This window comes from Chrysochloris asiatica, unplaced genomic scaffold (genome assembly GCF_000296735.1).
Source record: "Chrysochloris asiatica unplaced genomic scaffold, ChrAsi1.0 scaffold00013, whole genome shotgun sequence".
NCBI classification, from domain to species: Eukaryota; Metazoa; Chordata; class Mammalia; order Afrosoricida; family Chrysochloridae; genus Chrysochloris; species Chrysochloris asiatica.
This window is the reverse complement of record NW_006408531.1, coordinates 21,585,696-21,610,348: the sequence shown is the minus strand read 5'-3', so window position 1 is coordinate 21,610,348 and position 24,653 is coordinate 21,585,696. Positions and strand designations below refer to the sequence as shown.

General features: G+C 39.5%; 1 protein-coding gene across 1 annotated transcript; it reads left to right on the top strand.

The window, feature by feature from the left end:
• The first annotated feature begins 344 nt into the window (after positions 1-344).
• Positions 345-24,597, top strand: ARG1 (arginase 1). Its single transcript, XM_006834665.1, has 8 exons — positions 345-401; positions 8,031-8,103; positions 11,016-11,190; positions 14,728-14,887; positions 17,104-17,198; positions 23,618-23,722; positions 23,932-24,068; positions 24,431-24,597. The coding sequence occupies exons 1-8, from the start codon at positions 345-347 to the stop codon at positions 24,595-24,597; spliced, it is 969 nt and encodes a 322-aa protein (XP_006834728.1).
• Positions 24,598-24,653: the final 56 nt, after the last annotated feature.

Sequence of the window (24,653 nt, the reverse complement as noted above, 5' to 3'; positions counted from 1 at the left end):
AGATTACTTTTTTTTTTTTCCTCTTCTTTTTACTTCTGGTTGAGCTCTGATCATCCAGTCACTGAAGCCAGGATAAGTGGGTATTATCTGCAACTGTGGTGTTCTTGTGCATATGCCCTCTCTTCTTATCAGATGGACAGTTATTTCTTGTATGAGCAACTTTGCCAGGCTTTCTGTGGACATGGGCCATTCTTCTGTAGGTGGAGTCAGTGTCTCTCATTAGAATAAAGGTAAACAGACTCAACCCAATTATAAATGGAAAAGAAATGTGTGCCCTCAGTCACTGAGGGCCACAGAGGGTGACGGCTGGAGAATTCAGACGCAGTGAAGGGACGAGCTGAAACATGAGTTCTAAGTCAAAATCCGTAGGGGTCATTGGAGCTCCTTTCTCAAAGGGACAGGTGAGTAAAAGACCAGACTCTTCAAAACTAGAATTTATCTGAAAAGTTCGTACTTAACAATTACTAAGGTGTTTTTTCTTATTAGTTTAGTTTCCTGATGTAATTTGGTTCTGGAGAAAAAAATTAAAGTCTTTTGTTTTTAATCATATTACAACATTGTACAATTATGGTCACAAATCCATTTATTCATATGGCCCCTAATCTCAACTAACTCTAATTTTATTTAAATCTTACAAATACTTTCTTACATATTTTTAAAGAGGATGCATTTTCATTTGAGTTGAAATGGACTCCTTCCTCATTGCAGGTACTTATTTAGAGTTTGTTGCACTTGTTGCCTTTTGATGGTCTTGTGTTTGGGTAAAGGGAGAGAGAATTTTAAGAAAATACGTTTAGTTACGTAATTCATGTCTGGAGAATTTTCAAACATTGGAGGCAACTTTCAGGCTTCTGTTAACTTGGATAAGCTAAATAGTATTGCTTCAAACAGCTCTGTGAATTATTGATATGATGGGGCTTCAAAAAGTTATTGGAAAAGTTCCATGATCTTTTTAAATTACATTTTCCATGAACTCTTTGAAGCTCCTTGTGTTGTTTTAAGGTTTTAGCGATTGCATAAAACTAGTTTGTAGACAAGTTAGGGTCCTCTATCTGCCTTTCTGAGGGTAAAAAGAAAAAGAATGACAATTCTATGGCAAGTTGACAACATTCAAAGGAGGAATAGATATGAAACTCACAGATTCACCTGACTGGGAATCAAACCCATGCCAGCAGATTTAAATACGTGGTCTTTTTCTTTTCTTTTCTTTTTGTCTGCCTGAACACACTCACTCTGAATTAATGTAAAGGAATTAAAAACCACCAACAACAACACATAAATCATTAGATATCAATGTTGACCTGCACTAAAATGGGAACGAAATGAGTACATATTTATTACAAACAGAAGACAGTTTGTGAATTGAAACTTAAAAGATGGTTTTTTGTAGTTGTGTTTTAATGGTGTGCTCTCTGGGTTTCTCAGAATTCTCTTTGCCCACCAGAGCAGCGTTTTGCCCCTCTTAGTTTTAAACTCTTGTTTTCCACTCTGACTTTTGATTGCAAAACAAATGGGTAGAGGGCAGAGGTTAGAGATCCAAACTGCATAAGGCTCAGTCAACAGTGCCTCGTTCCTTCAAAGGTCTCTTTCAGAACACACAGACATTTTGCTGACACCAAAGTGTGTCTTTCAATGCTGGAGTTAACTGAAAAAACGACAATAACCTCACCTATTCTAAGGAGCTCTGGTAGCGTAGTGGTTACGAATCAGGCTGTGAACCGCAAGGTCAACAGTTCGAAACTACCAGCGGTTCCGTGGGAGAAAGATGAGGCGTTCTGCTCCCGTAAAGATTTACAGCCTCGGAAACCCTGTGCAGGGTCGCTATGAGTCGGAACCGACTCCACGGCACTTAACAACAACAACAACATTCTTGAAGCAGGTTATAACAATGATAGAATTGAAATACTTGTCAGCAATTATAAAAGAAGGCATATAAGTAATTGACATAAAGAAGATGGGAAGAGCAGTGTGAAGAAGAGGGGAGAACGACCCCCGGATCTACCACAGCCCGCGTGTAGCCGCATCCCTGTGTCCAGCGCCTGCGCCCTGCCGCTGAAGCCATGCCCAAGAGAAAGGTTGAAGGGGATGCTAAGGGAGATAAAGCCAAGGTGAAGGATGAACCTCAGAGGAGATCCGCAAGGTTATCTATCTGCTAAACCTGCTCCTCCAAAACCAGAACCTAAGCCTAAAAAGGCCCCTGCAAAGAAGGGAGAGAAGGTACCCAAAGGGAAAAAGGGGAAAGCTGATGCTGGCCAGGATGGAAATAACCCTGCAGAAAATGGAGATGTCAAAACAGACCAGGCACAGAAAGCTGAAGTGCTGGGGATGCCAAGTGAAGTGTGTGCATTTTTGATAATTGTGGACTTCTGGTGGCTGTACAGTTTGAAATACTATTTTTTAATCAAGTTTTATAAAAATGTAGACTTTTGTTTTACTTTTTTTTTTTTTTTAAGCTATGTTGTTAGCACACAAAACGCTTCATTGTTTTTGGGGAAAGGGGCAAATGCACTAATACAGTGTCTCCAAAGCTGGACTGATGTGGAAGCAAACACCTTTCCCATCTAGTTTTGAGAGACTCCCTCTTGGTTCCCAGGAGGAGGGATTCCCTGATGTTAACACACATTAGCCACCTTGGCGCACAAATGCCGTGTGGTGTGGAAAAAGTACAATTTGTTTTTACATCTTTATATCCTCTTCTCCCTCTTTGCCTTCAGCATAGACTTGACTCCCATAAACCCAGAGGCCTGTTGGGACCTGACCTCAGAGAACTGGTTATTCATGTGTCAGGGAACCTGGACTTTCCAGTGGTGTCTACTCAGTGGCACCCTCAAAAGAGCAGCGGTCGCTTTGTTGAGATTGTGGGTCTTCAGATTGGTAATTCTGCCTTTTTCATTTCATTTTCTGAAAGTCAGGGTCGGCTCATGGAAAGTTGTTAAACAACATGCTAAATGTGAAATGTCAACCCTCACTCTAAACTTTCCCTGTTCAGACCATCAGATGAAGACTTCATTGGGATTTATAGTGGCTTTCTGATTTCGGTAGTCCGTCTAAGAAGGGAGTTTGAAAGTTGTTGTATACTGTTAACAATTGTCTGCCCACATCCTGCCTGAATACCATGATTGCTTATGAAAATATCTTTAATAAAGCTGGATACAGTTTGACTTGGAAAAAAAAAAAAAGAAGAAGAAGAAGAAGATGGGAAGACAGGGAGTGAAGGAATAGATGGAACAGGCTCTGGTCCCTGTACCTCACTCAAGGCCTAATGCTGACAACAAGTCACTGCTGTTGTCGTTGCTAGCTACTACTGAGTCAGTCCTCTGACTCATGGTGACCCTATAGATTGTTGTTGTTGTTAACTGCTGTTGAGTCAATTCCGACCCATAGCCACCCTGTATAGGGTTTCCAAGGAGCAGCTGCTGAGCTTGAACCACCCACCTTTCAGTTCAAATGACTTTGCAGTCTGACGCATTAGTCCACAGCACCACACCAGGACTCCATATTATATTGTTGTTGTTAGGTGCCATCGAGTCAGAACCGACTCATAGTGACCCCATGCACAGCAGAATGAAACAATGTCAGATCCTGGGCCAACCTCACTACCGCTGCCACACTTGACGCCATCAATGCTGCCACCTGGCCAATCCATCTTGTTGGGGGTCTTCCTCTTTTTCTCTGACCCTCCATCTTACCAAGCATGATATCCTTCTCCAGCGACTGTTCCCTCCTGACAGCATGTCCAAAGTATGAGAGATGAAGTTTGGCCATCTTGGCCTCTAAGGAGCACTCTGGCTGCACTTCTTCCAAAACAGATCTACTAGTTCTTTTGGCAGCCCATGGCACTTATAGTATTCTCCTCCAACACCATAATTCAAAGGCATTGATTCTTCTAGGATCTTCCTTATTCACCATCCAGCTTTCACATCCATATGAGGTTATTGAAAATACCATGGCTTGGGTCAGGTGTACCTTAGTCCTCAAGCTGACATCTCTGCTCTTCAACACTTTAAAAAGTTCCTGTGCAGCAGATTTGTCTAATGCAATACGTCGTCTGATCTCTTGATCTGACTATATTATATGTTGTTGTTGTTATGTGCCATGGACTCAGTTCTGACTCATAGTGACCCTGTACAGGGTTTCCAAGGCTGTAAATCTTTATGGGAGCAGAAAGCCTCATCTTTCTCCTGTGGAACAGCTGGTAGTTTCGAACTGCTGACCTTGCAGTTTGCAGCCCAATTCGTAACCACTACGCTACCAGAGCAGACATTATTATATAGTGGAATATAATTCTGTTCATGATGGGAATTGGATTACACCATTGTGATGACCTCATCTCTGGGTTTCTGTTGACTGATTTTTGCCAGACTCTTCTTCCTAGTCCATCTTAGTCTGAAAGTTGCTGAAACCCATTCAGCGTCAGCAACACACAACCCTCCACTGATAGACGGTGGTGGCTATGCATGAGGTGTATTGTCTGGGAATTGAATCTGGGTCTCCCACATGGAAGGTGAGAATTCTACCACAGAACTATCACTACCCTCTAACTGCTGCTGTGAACCAGTTGCTCTTACGTCAATTACGACGCATGGTGAGTCCACATGTTTCGGAGTAGAACTACACTCCATGGTTTCCAATGGCTGTGACCTCTTGGTAGTACAAGTTGTTGTTGTTGTTAAGTGCCTTCAAGTCAGTTCTGACCCATAGTGACCCTGTATAGGATTTCCAAGGAACAGCTGGTGAGCTTGAACTGCTGACTTTGCGGTTCAAAGCAACTTTGCAGTCCAGTGCATTAAACCACAGTTCCAATTTTCCTCTAAGGCACCTCTAAGTGGATTCAAACCGTGAACTTTTTAGCTAGTAGCTGGGCACTTAACTATTTGTGCCTTCCAGGTACTCTTAAAAGTCACTGTAGGGGGAGACTAGGGAAAAAGGCCTAGCAATTTACTTCCAAAAACCAAGCAATGAGCCTTATGGATTACAACAGCCCAATCTGCAACTGACCATGGGTTATCATTAAAGAGAGCAGTGTTTCATTTCCTTGTGCATGGGGTCTCCATGAGTTGGAGGCTGACACAGCGGCCGCTAACAATAACAACACACACTTCAAGAACTTTGGATTGTAATCTAATAATGGAAAACAAAAACCAAGTGTAGCATAGGAGCCAAAGCAGCACTCTATGTACATGGGAGAAAGAGAGATGCTTGTGGCAAAATGGAATAAAGAATAAAGGTGAAAGGGAGAGTAAGTGGGAATCCTTTGCCATCATGGAGGGAATTTGGTATTGAAGCTTTGCTGGACACCCAGGCATTGAAGTTGAAAAGAAAGTTTAGTTGAATATAATATCCCCAGTCTTAGGGAGACATGCGTGTGTCTTTGGACACATCTTCTCATCTACGAAATGCAAGTAACTTTCTGTATCTAAAAGCTTTGTTGGAAATGAGAAACAGAAAGATACATAGAAGAACTGCTTCTTTAGACCTCTATTCAATCCGGAGACTGGAGAAGACTTTCTGTCAGCAGGACGTGTTAGTTTTCTTAACACAAAACAACAAAGGTAGACATTTCTCCTTGACTATCTTGAGCAACTTGAAACTTGAATTCACTGGGTTGTTGTTTGGTTTGGGGTCCAGTTCATTGTTGTCCATTTCTTAGATTTACTGCCCTGTTAACCTGCACACAGACCCCTTCCAAGGCACCCTCTTTTTCATTTTATGCCTTTGCCCAAACTATTCCTTGGTTCACAATTTTTTTCCATCCTGCCCTCCTATTTTTCTGGTCACCTCCTCTTGTTGTAAGACTCAGCTCCCATGCCACCTCCTCCTGCAGTCTTCCCTGACACAGCCCGGCCTGTCAGTGGGAAACAGGCTGCTTTTGTTGCCATGGTATCCTGTATCTGCACAGAAGCAACTATCAGCATATCCCAATTTCCCTTAAATGCCCAAATCCTCTATTTGCTTATGCATTAATCAAACAAAGATAGAAGTCCACACATTTTCATCTTTATATCTCCATTTATCACAAAATAAGGACCCCTGGTGGTGCTGTGGATTAAGCTTGAGTTGCTAGCCATAAGATAGGAGTTCAAAGCACCTGTACCATGGAAAAAAGATGAATTTGACGGCTCCTCCAAAGATTTCATCTCAGAAACCCTATACTATAAGTCAGAATCAGCTCAATGGTCGTGAATTTGATTTGCACACAGTATGTGTTTACTATATTGATAGTGAGCCTTGGACTTCTAACTTCAAGGTTGGCAGTTCAAATCCACCAGCTAGCTGCTTTTGAAAATCGTATACAGTCACTATATGTCAGAACTGACCTGACAGCACATAACAGCACAATGGGAGTCTTGGTGTGGTGTTGTAGTATAAGCACTGGACTGCTCACATCAAGGTCAGTGATTCCAACCCTCCTCAGGAAGCCGATACAAGTTCATCATGAGTTGGAACTAACTCCATGCACTTAACAAAAATAACATATTGATAATGATGAAGATCAAACAGCAGTCTTCGGTATGGATTACATCTCAATGTAAAGAAAACAAAAATCCTCACCACTTGGCCAATAAACAACATTCTTATCAATGGAGAAAAGACTGAAGTTGTCAAAGACTTCTTCTTGCATCAACCTTCGTGGAAGCAGTATTTAAGAAATCAAATGATGTATTGCTTTAGACAAATCTGCTGCACAAGACCTTTTTAAAGTGTTGAAGAGCAAAGATGTCAGCTTGAGGACTAAGCACCTGACCCAAGCCATGGTATTTTCAATAACCTCATATGCATGTGAAAACTGGACAGTGAATAAGGAAGACCATAGAAGAATTGACACATTTGAGTTATGGTGTTGGAGGAGAATATTAAAAGTGCCATGGGCTGCCAAAAGAACAAACACATCTGTTTTGGAAGAAGTGCAGCCAGAGTGCTACTTGTAGGCCAGGATGGACAAACTTTGTCTCTCATACTTTGGACATATTGTCAGGAGGGTCGCTGGAGAAGGGTATCATGTTTGGTAAGGTGGAGGGTCAGAGAAAAAGAGGAAGACCTCCAGAGAGATGGATTGGCAAAGTGGCAGCATCCATGGGCTCAAGTGTGGCAATAATTGAGGTTGGTCCAGGATCGATCGGGCACTTCTGTTCTGTTGTGCATAATAAGGTCGTTATGAGTTGTTACCAACTCGATGGTACCTAATAACAACAATGAGGAGCTCTGATGGCACAATACTTAAGTGCTCAGCTGCTAACCAAAAGGTTGCTGGTTCACACCCACCCAGCATTTGGAGGGAGAAAGACTTGGCAATCTGATCCAGTAATGATTACATCCTAAAAAACCTTGGAAAAGTGCACTTTTGTCAAAACTGACTTGGCAGTGTGGCACTGTGGACTGCAAAGTCGTTTGCACTACAAGGTTGGTGGTTCAAGCTCACCAGCTGCTCCTTGGAAATCCTATACAGGGCTCTATGGGTCAGAATTGACTCGACAGCACTTACGACAACAACAACCACAGTAGCATGTTGATAACATGATAAGATGGGAAGAAGGAACGCCAAGTCTAAAGAGCCTGGATGTGAACTTAGGCGAGACTTGTTAGCTGGGTGTTGTCAGAAAAATTACATTAAAAAAATTACATAGGTCTTTATGATTGATATGTTGTTGTTGTTGTTATGTGCCGTGGAGTCGGTTCCGACTCATAGCGACCCTGTACAGGGTTTCCAAGGCTGTAAATCTTTACGGGAGCAGAATGCCTCATCTTTCTCCCGCAGAACAGCTGGTAGTTTCGAACTGCTGACCTTGCGGTTCACAGCCCAATTCATAACCATTACACTACTAGAGCTCCTTTATGATTGATACAGGAGTAAGTAATTCAATCTACTTTGCTGTGAAGATTAAACAAGATCATGTAAATTCCTGGCACTGTAGGAGCTAAAAAAAAATGATAGTGACTATTGAGCTGGTTAAATAATGATAACTCTTTCTATTGTCGATATCTGACAGTCATGATAATGTCTGAATTCTTTTATTGTTTCAATTGTTCAGCCACGAGGAGGGGTGGAAGAAGGTCCTATTGCATTGAGAAAAGCTGGTCTACTTGAGAAACTTCAAGAACAAGGTAAAATTTCAGTTGAAAGAATCAGCTTGATTTCCTCCCCCACTCTGAAGGAAGGAGCAGGGGTTTGCTAAATTCGGTGGATACGGAGTGATATTTATATCACAGAATTGCAGTATTGGTTATAATCTTAGAAACCTATCGTATAAAATAAGCAGCATATGGGGAGAATGCTCAGAAATATTGTTGGATGAATATTCCTTGAGATGAGAACAAATATCCTTACTCTGATACCAGAGGGCTTCAAAAAGTTTGTTTAAACTTTTATGATTTTTTAGTTCATTCTTCCACAAACTTTCTCAAGCCCCCTCATATCTAGTCTTTCAAATCAAACTATTGTATAAGAAAATCAGTGTGTTTAGTGCTGGACTAGGGGTTATAGAAGATGGGAGGGAGTTGGGGGCTTGAAAACAGAAGGTAAGGGCCAGCAGGAAGTATGTTGCCACCAAGCTGTTGCTATTTGCTGACAAGTCAGTTCATGGCCACTCCATATGTGTGCCTGGAACAGCTTTTCAGGGATTTTCGAGGCTGTGGCCTTTCAGAAGCAGATCACCAGGTCTGTCTTCCAAGGCCTCTGAGTGGGTTTGATTGTCAAGCACTTACTCTTTGTGTGTGCCACCTAGGAACACCTACTGTTAGTATGAGGGTCCTTATTTGTGGAAGGAAATTAATCTGCATAGCGTGTGTGTGAGTCTGTATTCTCTCTCTCACACACATATACACAGAGACACACACACATATATAAAGGGCTTCAAAATGGTTGTGGGGAAATGGAATAGAAAAAGAAGGGATTTTTTTTCCATGAACTTTTTGAAGCTCCCTCATACATATGCATAAACTTGCAAATGCAAATTATACATATTTTTAAAGTATAGACTTTAAAATATACCTAAATTAAACAAAACATTCAACAGAGAACAGAAAGCTTGTTTGCATTTATTACAATTTATATGCATTTATATGTATTTCTACATATAAAACCCTAATGAAGGTTGGCAGTTCAAATCCACCAGCTGCTTTGTGGGAGAAAGATTAGACTGTCCGCTCCTGTAAAGATTAACTGCCTTGGAAACCCTGGAGAACAAGTCTACTGTGTTCTACAGGACTACTATGAACTGATATCTACTCAATGGTACTGGAGAGTTTTAAGTTTGGATGAAAGTGTTGGTGAAGATGCAGAAAACTGGAACCATCAGATATTGGTGGTAGAAATGCAAAATGGAAAACACTCTGTCAGATTCTAAAATAGTTACACATGTGTTTTCCCTTTGACCCAGGAGTTCTCCTAAATATTTACCAAAGAGAAGTGAAAGATGTTCACACAAAGACTTGTAGATGTTTGTAGTAGCATTATTTGTAATAGAACAATGAAAGCAAGGAAATGTTCAGCAACTGGCAAACAAAACGTGATACATCTTTAAGATGGGATAGTGTTGTTGTTGTTAAGTGCCATCGAGTTGGTTCCAACTCATAGTGACCCTGTATAGGGTTTCCAAGAAGCAGCTGGAAAATTTCAATCACTGACCTTGCAGGTCAAACCAACCTTGCAGTCCAGTGCATTAACCCACAATGCTACACCAGGCCCCCCAAAATGGGACAGACATAGGTAAGGACACGGATAAATCTCAATCATACTAGGTGAAACTGGCCAGACACAAAAGGCTACCTACTGCATGACTCCATTTGTATGAAGTTATAGAAAAGACAAAATATAGCAGCAACAGAAAGGAAACCAGTGGTAGCCTGGGTCTGGGGTGTGGAACTATTGAGGCTAAAGGAAGTGTTCTACAACTCGATGGTGGTGGTGGTTGCATGACTGTGGTGGCAGTGGTAGTTGTGTGCCGTGGAGTTGGAGATCTTTTTAAAACTCATTGATCTGTACACTTGAAATGGGTACATTTTAATTAATAAAAAGTATACCTAAATAAAACAAAACACTCAATAGAGAACACAAAGCTTGTTTGAATAAATAGATTAATTTCCTCTGTTAACAAACATAATTTGGTAACATTTTATATTAGGTTAAATCTCTTGAATGTGTTACTGAATCATGGAAACATAAATAAATAAAGTCCATAATAAAGAGTCAGTTACCTACAGAACACTGGCCTGACCCCATGTCACCATATTGTATGAAGCTCTGTATTTTCGTATTTTAGGAAACATACCAGGGTTCATAGGAGCATTTTTCTTTCCTATTGAAAAAAACAAACAAACTATAATAATAAAGCCTTCATATCCTGAGCCCTCTTAAGCATTACACTCAAGGCTAGACCCATAGTTTTATTTCAGTCTCATAACACCATGAGGCAGGCATTATGGACAGGTTGGATTAAAACCAAAGTCTGCTTTTAGAGTTGGAACTTTTAGAAAATATTACTGTATTTTATTTGGGGTATAAATACATATTCTTTTCTTAACTATGCATTTATTACAAAAATAAAACATATTTATCACAGAAAATGGAGTCCTGGTGTGGCGTGTAGAATCAGCACTGGACTGCTAACCACAAGGCCGGCATTCAAACCCACGAGCTGCTCTTGGAAACGCTATACAGGGACAACAACATAGAAAACTAGAAAGCACAGATGGGAGAGAGAAAATAAGAGTACGCTACAGGGAGAGAGAGAAGGAGACCAAGAGAGACAATCACTCCTCAGACCTAAATCACATGGAAAGCTGTTACCTCTGAGTGTCTAGCCTAATTTATAGATTCAAGAAGTCTCAGGCACTGTCTGAGGCAGAGGTGGAATGATGGAGGTAAACACACGGTTTCTACTTTCATAGTCTTTCCAGACTTTTTCTTTGCTTATACCTTTAAAGATATATTTATTTTGCATATTGGAATCATCCTACATCTACTGTTTTGTAATCTGCGTTTTTTAAACTTAGTATCCTGAAACTTCTCATTGTAGCATGTGATGTGAAAGATTATGGAGATATGCCCTTTGCTGATGTCCCGAATGACAATCCCTTTCAAAAAGTGAAGAATCCGAGGTCAGTGGGAAAAGCTAACGAGCAGCTGGCTGCTATGGTGTCAGAAGTCAAGAAGACTGGGAGAACCAGCTTGGTCCTCGGTGGAGATCACAGGTCTTGTTTAATGATTGTTTATGGGAATCTGGTACAATAAAGAATAAAGGATAGCCAAGCTCATGAGATTAGAGAAAATATAGAAAGCAAAGAACTGATGGATGTTTTCCAATTTCCACTTATATTCGTTCCAAAGGTCATGTTTTTTGTTTTGTTTTTACCAATTTTTTCCTTAGAATTTTATTGGACACTTTCTTATGGAAGCATACACTTAGCTCTATTTGAAGTTTTTCAGTATCTTTATGTTAACCTATTATGGCATAAAATAAAATGAATATGAATGATTTCAGTAAAATATTCAACACAGATTTGCATCTCTATATAAATAAGCACCAAGAAAATTCATACTGGCTACTGATAACATAAACAGCTTGTTTAGGCTAACAATTACAAAGTCTATTTTCCATGGTGAAATTAGTAATTATAATACAAACTTTTTGAAATTCATATACAGGTATTTAACAGGATATACAAATACCTATATTTAACAGGATATACAAATACCTATAGTTAACAGGATATAACCCTGACACACACCTTTCCTTATTTGAAGGTTATCATTGTGACCTATTTGTGACCCTGTGTATAAGAGAAGGAAACACTGGCTGGTCCTATGTCATCTCCACAAACGTGAACTGTTCTGGATTCACTGCTGCCATCTTTGTGCCAATCCGTCTTGCTGAGGGTCTTCCTCTTTTCGCGGACTCTCTATCAAGCATGATGTTCTTCTTCAGGGATTGGTCAAAATCTTGCCACCCTTGCTTCTGAGAGCATTCTGGTTGTATTTTTTCCAACACAGATTTGGTCATTTTTCTGGCAGCCTATGGTATATTCAATATCCTTCATCAACACCGTAATTTAAATACATCAATTTTCCTTCACTTTTCCTTAGCCATTGTCCACATTTCACATGCATTTAAGGTGACTGAAAATACTATGATTTGGGTCATATAATCCACAGAATCTTTTCCTTTAAAATTTTTTTTTTTTTTTGTAATATATCTTGGCTCTTGAACACTTCTAAAAGGTCTTTTGCAGCAGATTTACACAATGCATTTGATTTCTTGATTGCTACTTCCATGGGCATTGAAGTAAAATAAAATAATGTAAAATACTTTTTCCAAGTAAAATAAAATCATGACAACTTTAATCTTTTCTGTTTATTATGCTGCCTATTGATTGCTTCAGTTGTGAGGATTTTTGTTTTATGTTGAGGTGTAATCCATACTCAAGTCTTTGATCTCCGTCAGTAAGTTCCTCAAGTTTTCGCTTTCAGCAAGCCCAATTATGTCATCTTCATATTGCAGTTTGTTAGTGAGCCTTCCTCCAATCTGGATGCTGAGTCTTTCTTCATATAGTCTAATTTCTCAGTTTATTTGTTCATCATACAGATTGAATAAGTACAGTTAAAGGATATAATCCTGACACACACCTTCCTTATTTTGATCTATGTAACAGACTCTTGTTGTGTCTGAATGACTGTGGACAGGTTCTGCATGAGCACAGAGACGTGTTCGGGAATTCATGCCCTTTACAATCTTATCCATAATTTTCATGATTCCCCACAGTGGAATGTCTTTGTATAGTCAATAAAACACAAGTAAACCTCTTTCTGGTATAATTTGCTTTCAGTCGAGATGCATGTGATATCAGCAATGACACACATCACTCCTTTTCTTTTTCTGCATCTGACTTGAATTTCTGGCAGTTCCCTGCTTATGTACTACTGCAACTATTTTGGAATTATCTTCAACAAAATTTTACTCCTGTGTGATAGCAATTGCCAAAAAAAAAATGAGCAACAAACCAACCTTCCCACAGCGCTCTACTCAGTTGGGTCCTGTAATTCATTACAATGACCACACAGAACCCAGACACCACACGCACAGTTATGTTAACAAGTTATGTATGACTCAGGGTCAGAAATGCTTAGGACACAGTTCTTCTAGTCAGGAAGCTTCTCCTCCGCCATGCCCACAGGCAAGCCTCTCTGTTTGTACAATGTTATAAAATGCTTTTAGAGCTGCTCATAAATGCCCACAGGACACATCATTCCACCATAAGCCTCAGCCTGTAGGCACTCAGGTCCAGCTTCACGGGTGAGCAAACGTAGCACCTAGTAGCACCGCACTCTGCAAGCAAGTCTCCCGCCCAAAGTCACTCAGCTTTATTTGCTCCATGTTGCTGTTTTTGTTAGGTGCTATCGAATTGGTTCGGACTCATATTAACCTTATGCACAACAGAACGAAACACTGTCTGGTCCCGTGACAACCTCATAATCATTACTATGCTTGAATACATTGCTGCTGCCACTGTGCCAATTAATCTCTCTTTTTCACTGACCCTTCACTTTACCCAGCATGAGGTCCTTCTCCAGGGACTGGTCCCTCGTGATATGTCTGAAGTATGAGGGACAATGTCTAGCCATTTTGGCTTCTAAGGAGCATTCCGGTTGTACTGCTTCCAAAACAGATTTGTTTGTTCTTCTGGCAGTCCACTGTTCTCCAACACCATAACTCAAATGCACCAATTCTTCAACTGTCTTCCCGATTCATTATTCAACTTTCACATGCATATGAAATTACTGAAAACATGGAGTGGGTCACGTGTTTTGGTTCTCTTAACCAATACCTTTGCTCCTGAACACTTTAAAGAGATCGTGTGCAGATTTACCTAATGCAATATGTTGTTTGATTCTTGACTGCTGCTTCCATGAGTATTGATTGTGGATCCAAGCAAAATGAAGTCTAACAACTTTAATCTTTTCTCGATTTATCATGATGCTATGTATTGGTCCAGTGGTGAGGACTTTTGTTTTCTTTACATTGAGTTGTAACCCATACTGAAGGCTGTTGTCTTTGATCTTCATCAGTAAGTAATTTAATTCCTTTTCATTTTCAGCAAGCAAGGTTATATCATCTGTATATCTCAAGTTGTTAATTAGTCTTCCTCCAATCCTGATATTGTGATCTTCTTCATATAATCCATAGACTCCTTTAATATTACAAGTTGAGACTTGAATTTTTTCTTCAGTTATTTTAGCTTGAGAAAAGCCAGGTGCGTTCTTCCCTTTTGGTTTTCTAACTACAGATCTTTGTACATTTCGTCATACTTTACTTTGTCTTCTTGAGTCAGCCTTTGAATTACTTTGTTCAACTCTTTTAGTTCATTTCCTCCATTTGCTTTACCTACCATACATTCAATGTCATCTCTCTGACATTCATATTTATCTTTTCTTTCTTTCCTGTCTTTTTAATTATATTTTGCTTTCTTCATGTATATGATGCCCTTGATGTCATCTACAAGTCATCTGGTCTTTGGTTATAACCTGGAAATAAGTTGTAACTGTAATATATACTGTATTTTTCGTGTAAAACTTAAAAAACAAATGTTTAATTGGTAACTTCATTTTCAAGGCTATGTGAAATAGCAGCCACTTTGACTTTAATGAAAATCAAGCAGCAGGAACATAGGGTAAGTTGGTATGTGTTAGATACACTGAGAACCGATGTTCACAAAAATTTTCTTCTTCTTTAGTTTAGCGATTGGCAGCATCTCTGGCCATGCCAAAGTCCACCCTGATCTCTGTGTTGTTTGGGTGGATGCCCACACGGATATCAACACTCCACAGACAACCACAAGTGGGAACTTGCATGGACAACCTGTGTCTTTTCTCCTGAAGGAACTACAGGGAAAGGTGAATGACTGGTTGACATTTTCTTAGAAAAGAGTAATCTTTAGTAAAAGTTCAGGTGGTGGACAGGAACTAAGAACCCCTATGTCATCTTGGTGTGGTGCTGTGGGATAAAGCACTAGACCACAAAGTCGGTTTGAACCACAAGGTCATACAGGGTTGCTATGAGTTGGAACTGACTCAACCTCACTTAACAACATCATCTTTTTCTTGGTGCAACTTCAATCCATATTCTCTGCAATCAGGAAGTAAAGGATTGGCTGATAAAACTGGGCAAAGCTGTCTGCCTTTATCTTACTTGGTAGTTTGCAAACTGACTTTGCATACATCTTACCTTTTGATTCTCAGAGCTAACCTTTTTAGTAGGTGGAATACTATCATTTGCTGTTGATTCGACTCCAACTCATGGCAACCCCATGTGTGTCAGAGTAGAACTGTGCTCCACAAGGTTTTCAATGGCTGATTGTTGTTGTTTTTAAAGTAGGTGGCAGGCCTTTCTTCTGAGGTACTTTGGATAGACTCGAACCCCAATCTTTTAAAAAATTTAGGCAAGCACATAAACTGTTTGCACCTTGAGGCAGTTGTTGTTGGTGCCATCAAGTCCATTTTGACTCAGTGACCCTGTATGGGGTTTCTGAAGCTGTAAATCATTGTGGTTGATGTAAGCGACATCTTTCTCCCACAGATTGGCTGGTGGGCTTGAACCACTTACCTTATGGTTCGTAGCCTAGTGCTTATTCCACAGAATCACCGCACTCCTCTAGTAAATATACTCCTTTATAAACAAGTTATCAGCTCAGAGTCTAGCACCTTTCTGAGATCATATTCCAAGCATATAGCAAGGGAAGGCCCAGAACCAGGTCTCCTAACTCCTATCTCTTTCTAATATACCATTCAACCTCTTATTCTTACAAATTTATTAAAAATAAATACATATTATAGGGGATTTTTAATGTGGTGCTGTAGGATAAGCACTGAATGACTAACCACAAGGTGTGCAGTTCAAACCCACCAGCAGCTCCATGGGAACTCTATGGAGAGTTGCTATGAGCTGGAACTGACTTGATGGCACTTAACAACATAGTGATTTATATTAACATCCTTATGAAGAAATATACAAACTATATCTCTAAATCATAGGAAGAAGGGCTATCCCTTTGTTCCCTACAAATTTCTATTATAAAATATGTACGATGAAATTCCAGATCAAAATTAAACAATATAGTTTTAGACTTTTATTGTTTTGTATAGCACCTACAGTATATTAATCTTTATGATGATACACGGGGATTCAAACCTCCTTATGTGAAATATTCAGGAGTAATTCTTTCCTGCACTGATGACCAAGTGATAGATCTATAAAGTTGGAAAATGTCTATCTAGCACTGCAAAACCACCAAGTTCCAGAACAAAGCAGATATTACATGATGGTGTGAGGTTTGGTCAAAAATTTCTTCAGGTCACCCTAGACCTTCTTTTGAATTAAGTACCTTATTGAGAAGGAGAAGTCAGAAGGCTTTTATCAAAGTAATGGAAGCACAGATTTCTTATGGAAGAACTCTATAAGTGAGGCACAAAGCAGGTAAACTCTGATAAATGGTCAGGTTACATCTGGATACCAGGGTGAGGCTGTGTAAGGCCAAGGCATCAAAGGTATCACAAGGGTAAAAAGACATCCCTTCCTTAATTTTGTGACTGAAAAAAACATGGCTTCCGCTAAATTTAAGATGTATGTACATTCTTATGTGCTAAATATTAGATATATGCAACCTTACCTGTCTTCCTAATTTTAAAAGTAAGATTTACTCTTGATGTGGTAGTCAGTTACTGTCAATTCCAATTCATGACAACCCCATGGGCGGAGCATACCTGCTCCAGAAAGTTTTCAAGGCTGTGAACTTTTGGTAGCAGATCAACAGGTCTGTCTTCTGAGGCGACTTTGGATGTTTCAACCATCAACCTTTGGCTGGTGTTGTTGTTAAGTGCTGCAGAATCGGTTCCGACCCATAGCGACACTATAGGGTTTCCAAGGAGCAGTTGGTGAACTTGAACTGCTGACCTTGCAGTTCAAATGGCTTTGTAGTCTGGTGCATTTAGCTCCAGCGCCACACCAGGACTCCTTTTGGCTGGTAGTCAAGAACTAACCATTTGCACTATTAGGGACCCCTAAAGATTTACTATAGAGGAACAGTAACCAAATGGAAACATTGCAATTTTAGATTCCTGATATACCGGGATTATCTTGGGTGACTCCCTGCATATCTGCTAAAGACATTGTATACATTGGCTTGAGAGATGTGGATCCTGGTGAACAGTAAGTACATTCCTTGATGTGATTTACTTTCATTTCTGTCCCCTTTATGTATTCAGTATGCTTTATTGGTCTAGACCTGCTCTTTATTTCTCTATATAAAACACAATTCACAAAACCTAAGAATTTCACATATTTACCACAATAACTTTTCCTTTAAAAGACATAGTATCAAAGTTTTATTACTGGCTATCAGGGGCTAGGGGGAGGGAAATAGAGAGTTATTGCATGAGGGTTACTGAATTTGGGGTGACAAAAGACTTTTACAAATTGATAATGGTAGCACAACATGATGATTATAACTAATGAACTTAATTTATACTCTTAGTAATGATTTAAATGACCTACAACTGAACAACTAAAAGATAAACAATCAATCACATTTCTCTAGTGGCCAAAAATCACGAGAATACTAACACCATCAGTCATTGTTTTTTCAGGTCAAGTCAGTTCTGACTCATAGAGCCCTTATGCATCATAAAATGAAACACTGCCCGGTCCTGAACCATCCTCTCAAACGTTGTTACACTTGAGCCCATTCCTATTGCAACTGTGCCAATCCATCCCCTTGGGTGTCTTCCTCTTTTTCACTGACCTCTACATGATGGCCTTATTCAGGGACTGTTCCCTCTTGGTGACAAGTCTGAAGTATGAAAGACTAAGTCTTGCCACTCTGGCCTCTGAGAAGCAGTCTGGCTGTACTCTTCCAAGACAGATTTGATTTTTCTTTTGGAACTCCATGGTACTTTTAATATCCTTCTCCAACACCATAACTCAAATGCATCAATTCTTCTATGGTCTTCATTACTCGTTGTCCAACTTTTGCATGCATAACAGGCTATTGAAGATACCATGACTTGGGTTAGGTGCACCTTAGTGCTCAAGCTGACATCTTTGCTCTTCAACACTTTAAAGAGGTCTTGTACAGCAGATTTGCCTAGTGTAATACATCGTTTGATTTCTTAATTGCTGCTTCCATGAGTGTTGTGAATCCAAGCAAAATGACATCTTTGACAGAAATCTTTTCTTCACTTATCATAATTGGTCCAGTGGTGAGGATTTTGTTTTCTTTACATTGAGGTACAACCCAATACTGAAGATTGTGGTCTTTGATTTTCATCAGTAAGTATTTTATGTCCTCTTCACTTTCAACAAGCAAGATTGTATCATCTGCATATATCAGCTTGTTAATAAAGTTTCTTCCAATCCTGATGCCACATTCTTCTTCATATAACCCAGCATCTCAGATCATTTTTTCAGTATACAGAATGAATAAATATGTTGAAGGATTACAATCTTGGCACACGCCTTTTCTCATTTTAGACCATTCAGTGTCCCCTTATTCTGTTCAAATGACTGCCTCTTGGTCTATGTACAGGTTCTTCATGAGCACAATGAAGTGTTCCGCAATGTTATCTATAGTTTGTGATGATCAACGTAGTCTAAAGCCTTTGTGTAGTGAATAAAGCACAAGCAGATGTCTTTCTGGACCTGGTGTGGATAAGCCCTGGATTGCGAACCACAGGGTACAACTGTTACAACCCACTAGCTGTTAGTTTGAACCCCTATATAGGGTTACCATGAACAGAAATGTATATGATGGTACTTAACAACAATCACCATCTTTCTGGTATTCTCTGTTTTCAGTCAAGTTATATTTGACATCAGCAATAATATCCTTTATTCCACATCCTTGTCTGAATGTGGCTAGAACCATCTGACAGCTCCCTGTCAATGCACTATTGCAGTTGTTTCTTGTCTGAATGTGGCTAGAACCATCTGACAGCTCCCTGTCAATGCACTATTGCAGTTGTTTTTGAATTATCTTTAGCAAAATTTTACTTGCATTTATGATATTAATGATATTGTACAATGATTTCCACATTCTGTTGGGTCACCATTCTTTGGCATGGGCATAAATATGGATCTCTTCCAATTGGCTAGGTATCTGTCTTCCAAATTTTTTGGCACAGATAAGTGAGTGCCTCCATTTCTACATTAGTTTGTTAAAAGATTTTAATTTACATTCCATTAGTTCCTGGGCTCTTGTTTTTGATAATGCCTTCAGTGCACCTTAGACTTCTTCATTCAGTACCATGGGTTCTTTCTTGATCATATGCTATCACTTGAAATGGTTGAACGTCAACCATTTCTTCTTCTTTTTTTTTTAATTGAACAACCTGAGTTTAATTAGTGGTTAAAAACAAAAATTGGCCACAACCAGACAGATCCAGGTTTTAGGCAGTGCCCTAAACCCCGAGGACTTCCAAAACCATTTACCATGGTAACCACAGAGAGTTAAACAATTTTAAATGTTCCACTTGCAACATTAAACCAGTATCACAAATGATTTTCTCATCACAGAACACTTCTTCATTACTTCATTTTGAAATTGACAGTGTAGCACTGGGTTTTTACCTTAACTTTGCTCCCCACCCTACTCCACTCCATTTGTGGTTTTCTCCTTCTTTTTTTGCATTTATTGTAAAAATATATACGACACAACATTTGTCAATTCAACATTCTTCACAGGAATGATTCGGTGATACCCATTGCATCATATTAGCTTTTTCAATATTGCCATCTCTTTCCTCTCCTACCCCCATCAGACTGCACAACAAGCACATAGCAAATAGATCTTTGGTGTGCCAGTTGTTGAAGCCATTAGCCAGTTGAGAAGCAGATGAGCTCATCACAACGCTCTTTTGAGATTGCTTTGAAGACAACAGCTTCCACGTGCATTCATCTAATGTCAACAGAACATTGAGTTGCAATGCTAGGATCTTGGCCACTGTAGTCTAGTCAAACTCACAGCCCATTAGAGTCCTCAAGGTTGTACATCTTTACTGGAACCTACTGCCTCATCTTTCTTCCATGGAGCAACTAGTGGGTTCGAATTTCTGACCTTTTGGTTGACAGTGCAGCACTTAACCACTGCATCACCAGGGTTCCTTTGGGAATGGTGGTGGCGGTGGTGGTAGCTGTGTGCCATGGAGTCACTTCTGACTCGTAGCAACCCTGTATAGGGTTTCTGAGGCTGTAAATCTTTTACAGGAGCGGAAAGTCTCATCTTTCTCCCACGGAACAGCTGGTAGTTTAGAACTGCTGACCTTGAGGTTAGCAGCCTGATTTATAACCAGCTCTGTGCGACCAGAGCTCCTTTCTTTGGGAATAATAGGACCTAATTAAGGCATTATGAGGAGATAGAGTTTCATAGTTAAGTTAATTAGTCTCAGTTGAAAAATCCTTTTTGAGTGACCACTGTGGGTTGAAGATGGCCATGGTGGTGGGAGTTGGTAGCATTGTGTCCAAGTGAATTAAGTCATGGTTTTCAGAGTCTGTTAGCAAGCTTCCTTTCCCTGGATTGTTAACCATTTCTTTTTGATACAGTGACTCTGACTCTGTATATTCCTTTCATCTTCTTTTGATGCTTTCTGCATTATTCAGTAATTTGCCCATGCTGTTGTTGTTGTTAAGTGCCATCGAGTTGATTCCAACCCATAGCAACCCTGTATAGGGTTTCCGAGGAGTGACTGGTGAGCTTGAACTGCTGACCTTATAATTCAAACGGTATTGGTCTGACACATTAACCCACAGTGCCACACTAGGACTCCAGAATCCTTCAGTGTTTCAAGTTGAAGCTTGTGTTTTCATTTCACTTCTTTCAGCTTGAGAAATGAACATGTTCTTCCCTTTTGGTTTCCTAACTCCAGGTGTTTGCACATTTAATTATATTTGACTATATCTTCCTGAGCTGCCCTTTAAACATTCTGTTCAATTCTTTTAACTCCTCATTTCTCCCACTTGCTTTAGCAGCTCAAGCTAGAAAACAAGTTTCAGAGCCTCTTCTGACATCCATTTTGGTCTTTTCCTTCTTTTCTGTCTTAATGACTTGCTTTCTTCCTGTATGTTCCTGACCTCATTCCACAACTCTTCTAGCTTTCAGTCATTAGTGTGTAACACATCAACTCTGCTTTTGAGATGATCCCTAACTTCAGGGGGGATATGTTCATGGTTATATTTTGGCTCTATGGACTTGTTTTAATTTTCTTCAGCTTCAGCCTAAACTTGCATGTAAGCACAGTCTGCACCTGGCCTTGTTTTTGCTATTGATAAGGAGTTTCTCCGCCAACTCTTGCCAAGATGTTGTCAATTTATGTGTAGTACATCTGGTGAGGTCCATGTGTATACAACTTTTTTTTTTTTTCTACAAGTCATCTTTTATGTTGTTTTAAAAATGTATTTGCAATGAATAAGTCACTGGTCTTGCAAAATTTTATCATGTGATCTCCAGTACCATATCTATCACCAAGGCCATATTTTCCAACTACTGATCCTTCCTCATTGTTTCCAACCTTTGCCTTCTAATCACCAGTTATTATCAATATATCTTTGTTGCATGTTTGATCACTTTCAGACTGAAAAAGTTGGTAGAATTCTTTGACTTCATCATCACTGGCTTTAGTGGTTGGTGCATAAATATGGATAGTTGTATGAACTGATCTTCCTTGTAGGTATACGGATATTACCCAATCACAGACACCATTATATTTCTAGATAGATCTTGAAATACTCATTTTGATGATGAACACGACACCATTCCTCTTCTGTCATTCCTAGCATAGTAAATCATATAACTTTCTGGTTCAAAATGGCCAATACCAGTTCCATTTCGGCTAATGCCAAGGATATCAATCTTTATGTGTTCCATTTCAATTTTGACAACTTCCATTTTTTGAGATTCATACTTCATACAGTCCATGTTCCTTTTATTAATGGATGTCACAGCTGTTTCTCCTCATTTTCAATTGTGTCCCATCAGCAAATGAAGGTCCTGAAAGCTTTACTCCATTCACATCATCAGTCAGCTTCCTCAGTTGTATTTTGAGTACCTTCCAGCCTGAGGGGCTCATCTTACAGCACTGTATCTGACAATACTGTGGTGCTACTCATCAGCATGTTCTGACAATCAATATTCTGGTGTTATCTTACAGTGTTCCACTGCTATTCATAAGGTTTTCAGTGGTTAAACATTCAGTAGTCTGCCTCTTCTTCTTTCTAGTTTATCTTAGTCTGGAAGCTCCACTGAAACTCGTCCACCATAGGTAACCCTGTGGATATTTTGAAAAGCTAAATGTACATTTACCACACCAAAAAAACAAACTAAACCCACTGCTGTTGAGGTGACTTCAACTCAGTTGGTCACCTTAGGTGACCCAGAAATTCTATACCAAGGTTGCTGTTAGGTTCCATAGAGTGGATTCTGACTCTCAGTGACCCTATATGCACAACAGAATGAAACACTGCCAGGTCCTACACCATCCTCACAATTGTCATTATGCTTGACCCCATTGTTGCTGTCACTGTGCCAATCAATCTTGCTGGGGGTCTTCTTTTCTACTGATCCTCCACTCTACCAAGCATGGTGTCTTTCTCCAGGAACTGGTCCTTCCTGACAAATTTCCACAATACAAGAGACCAATCTTGCCACCCTTGCTTCTAAAGAGCTATTCTTCCAGGACAGATTTGTTCTTTCTTTTGGCAGTCCATTGTACTCTCAATATTCTTTGATAACACCACAGTTAACATGCAACAATTCTTCTACAGTCTTCCCCATTCATTGTCCATCTTTCACATGCATGTGAAGTGACTAAAAACACCATGGTCTGCATCAAGTGCATCTTAGTCCTAATGCGACACCAAGACTTTAAAGAGGTCTTTAAAAAAAGCAGATTTGTCCAATATAATATGTTGCTCAATTTCTTCGACACCAAGTATGTACCCCAAAGAACTGAAAGCAGGAATACAAAGAGAAACTTGTATACCAATGTTCATTTCAGCAGTATTTACAATTGTCAAAAGGTAGAAACTACCTAAATCCCCATCAACAGATGGATACAAAAAATATGGCATATACATAAATATTACTCAGACATAAAAATAAATGGCTTCATACATGGATGAATCTTAAAAGGACAAATATTGTGTGACTCCACTTACTCAAAATATCCAAAATTGACAAATACAGAGACAAATGTTTACTAGTGATTACCAGGAGCAAGAGTTCTGGTGTGGTGCTGTGGATTAATGCGCCAGACTGCAAAGTCATTTGAACTGCAAGTTTGGTGGTTCAAACTCACCAGCTGCTCCTTGGAAACCCTATACAGGGTTGCTATGGGTCGGAACTGACTCGATGGCACTTCACAATAACAACCAGGCGCAGGTGAGAAATGAATGGGGTACTGCTGCCAAAGTGGCAATCTTGTCTACTAAGGGTGATGAAAATCTTGGAACCACACCTTGGAACCACACTGTGGTGTTAATGCTACTGAATTGTATTCGTGAAAATGATTGAAATGGGGATTGATTTAAGTCAGTCTCCCCATTAATTGTTTATTATTTTAACGTCTCTTCTTTCCTAGCTACATTTTGAAAACTTTGGGTATTAAGTTCTTTTCGATGAGTGAAGTGGACAAGCTGGGGATTGGTAAAGTGATGGAAGAAACACTCAGCTATCTACTAGGAAGGTACGATGCTTGTGTGTCTGTTTGTGTATATGGACAACACAAATATTGAGGGCTTACTAGTGACACTAATCAATGTCAATTAGCAATAGTTTTAAATCTTGGAACTTCCCAGGGTTGTCATGTTTTACAAAGCAGGGTAAGAACTGTACTTACCTATTACACATTAAATCATCATCTTTAATCCGAATTTCTTTCCTGCCTCTTCAAAGAAAGAAAAGGCCAATTCATCTGAGTTTTGATGTTGATGGACTGGACCCGTCTTTCACACCAGCTACTGGCACACCAGTCCTAGGAGGTCTGTCTTATAGAGAAGGTCTCTATATTACAGAAGAAATTTACAAAACAGGTAGGTAAAGATCTAGGGTCTAAGCAGCCAGGATACATGAAGGGGCTTCAAAAAATTTGTGGAAAAATCCATTATATTTAATTCCATTTATCCATGAACTTTCTGACTTGAATCAAATCATTCCGATTTGAAAACCAAGTGCCTAAGTACACTTCAAAAGCAGACTTCTTCCCATGTAAACTATCACATAATTCATAATAAAACATTTTTTAAAAAAAGCAGACGTCTTCACACAACGCAGTAACTAAGTGCTTTTGGTTGGTTACCATTTCTTTACATTCTTGGCTAATCTCTCAAGTTAGTCTGTACTGAATTAAAAATGTCAACTATTTTATAAATGACATTCCTATTTGCTTCTGTAGGGCTACTCTCAGGATTAGATATAATGGAAGTGAATCCATCGCTGGGGAAGACACCAGAAGAAGTAACTCGAACAGTGAACACAGCAGTAGCTATCACCTTATCTTGCTTTGGAGTTGCGCGGGAGGGTAATCATAAAGATATTAACTATCTTAGCCCACCTAAGTAAATGTGGAAACATCATACACAAATCTGACAGCTAATAACATAATTAGCCAAAATAAT

Coding starts and splice junctions, on each gene's coding strand:
- ARG1 (XM_006834665.1), top strand. CDS start 345: ATGAGTTCTAAGTCAAAATCCGTAGGGGTCATTGGAGCTCCTTTCTCA. Junction 23,723..23,931: donor CTCAGCTATCTACTAGGAAG/GTACGATGCTTG, acceptor GCCTCTTCAAAG/AAAGAAAAGGCCAATTCATC. Junction 24,069..24,430: donor AGAAGAAATTTACAAAACAG/GTAGGTAAAGAT, acceptor TTGCTTCTGTAG/GGCTACTCTCAGGATTAGAT.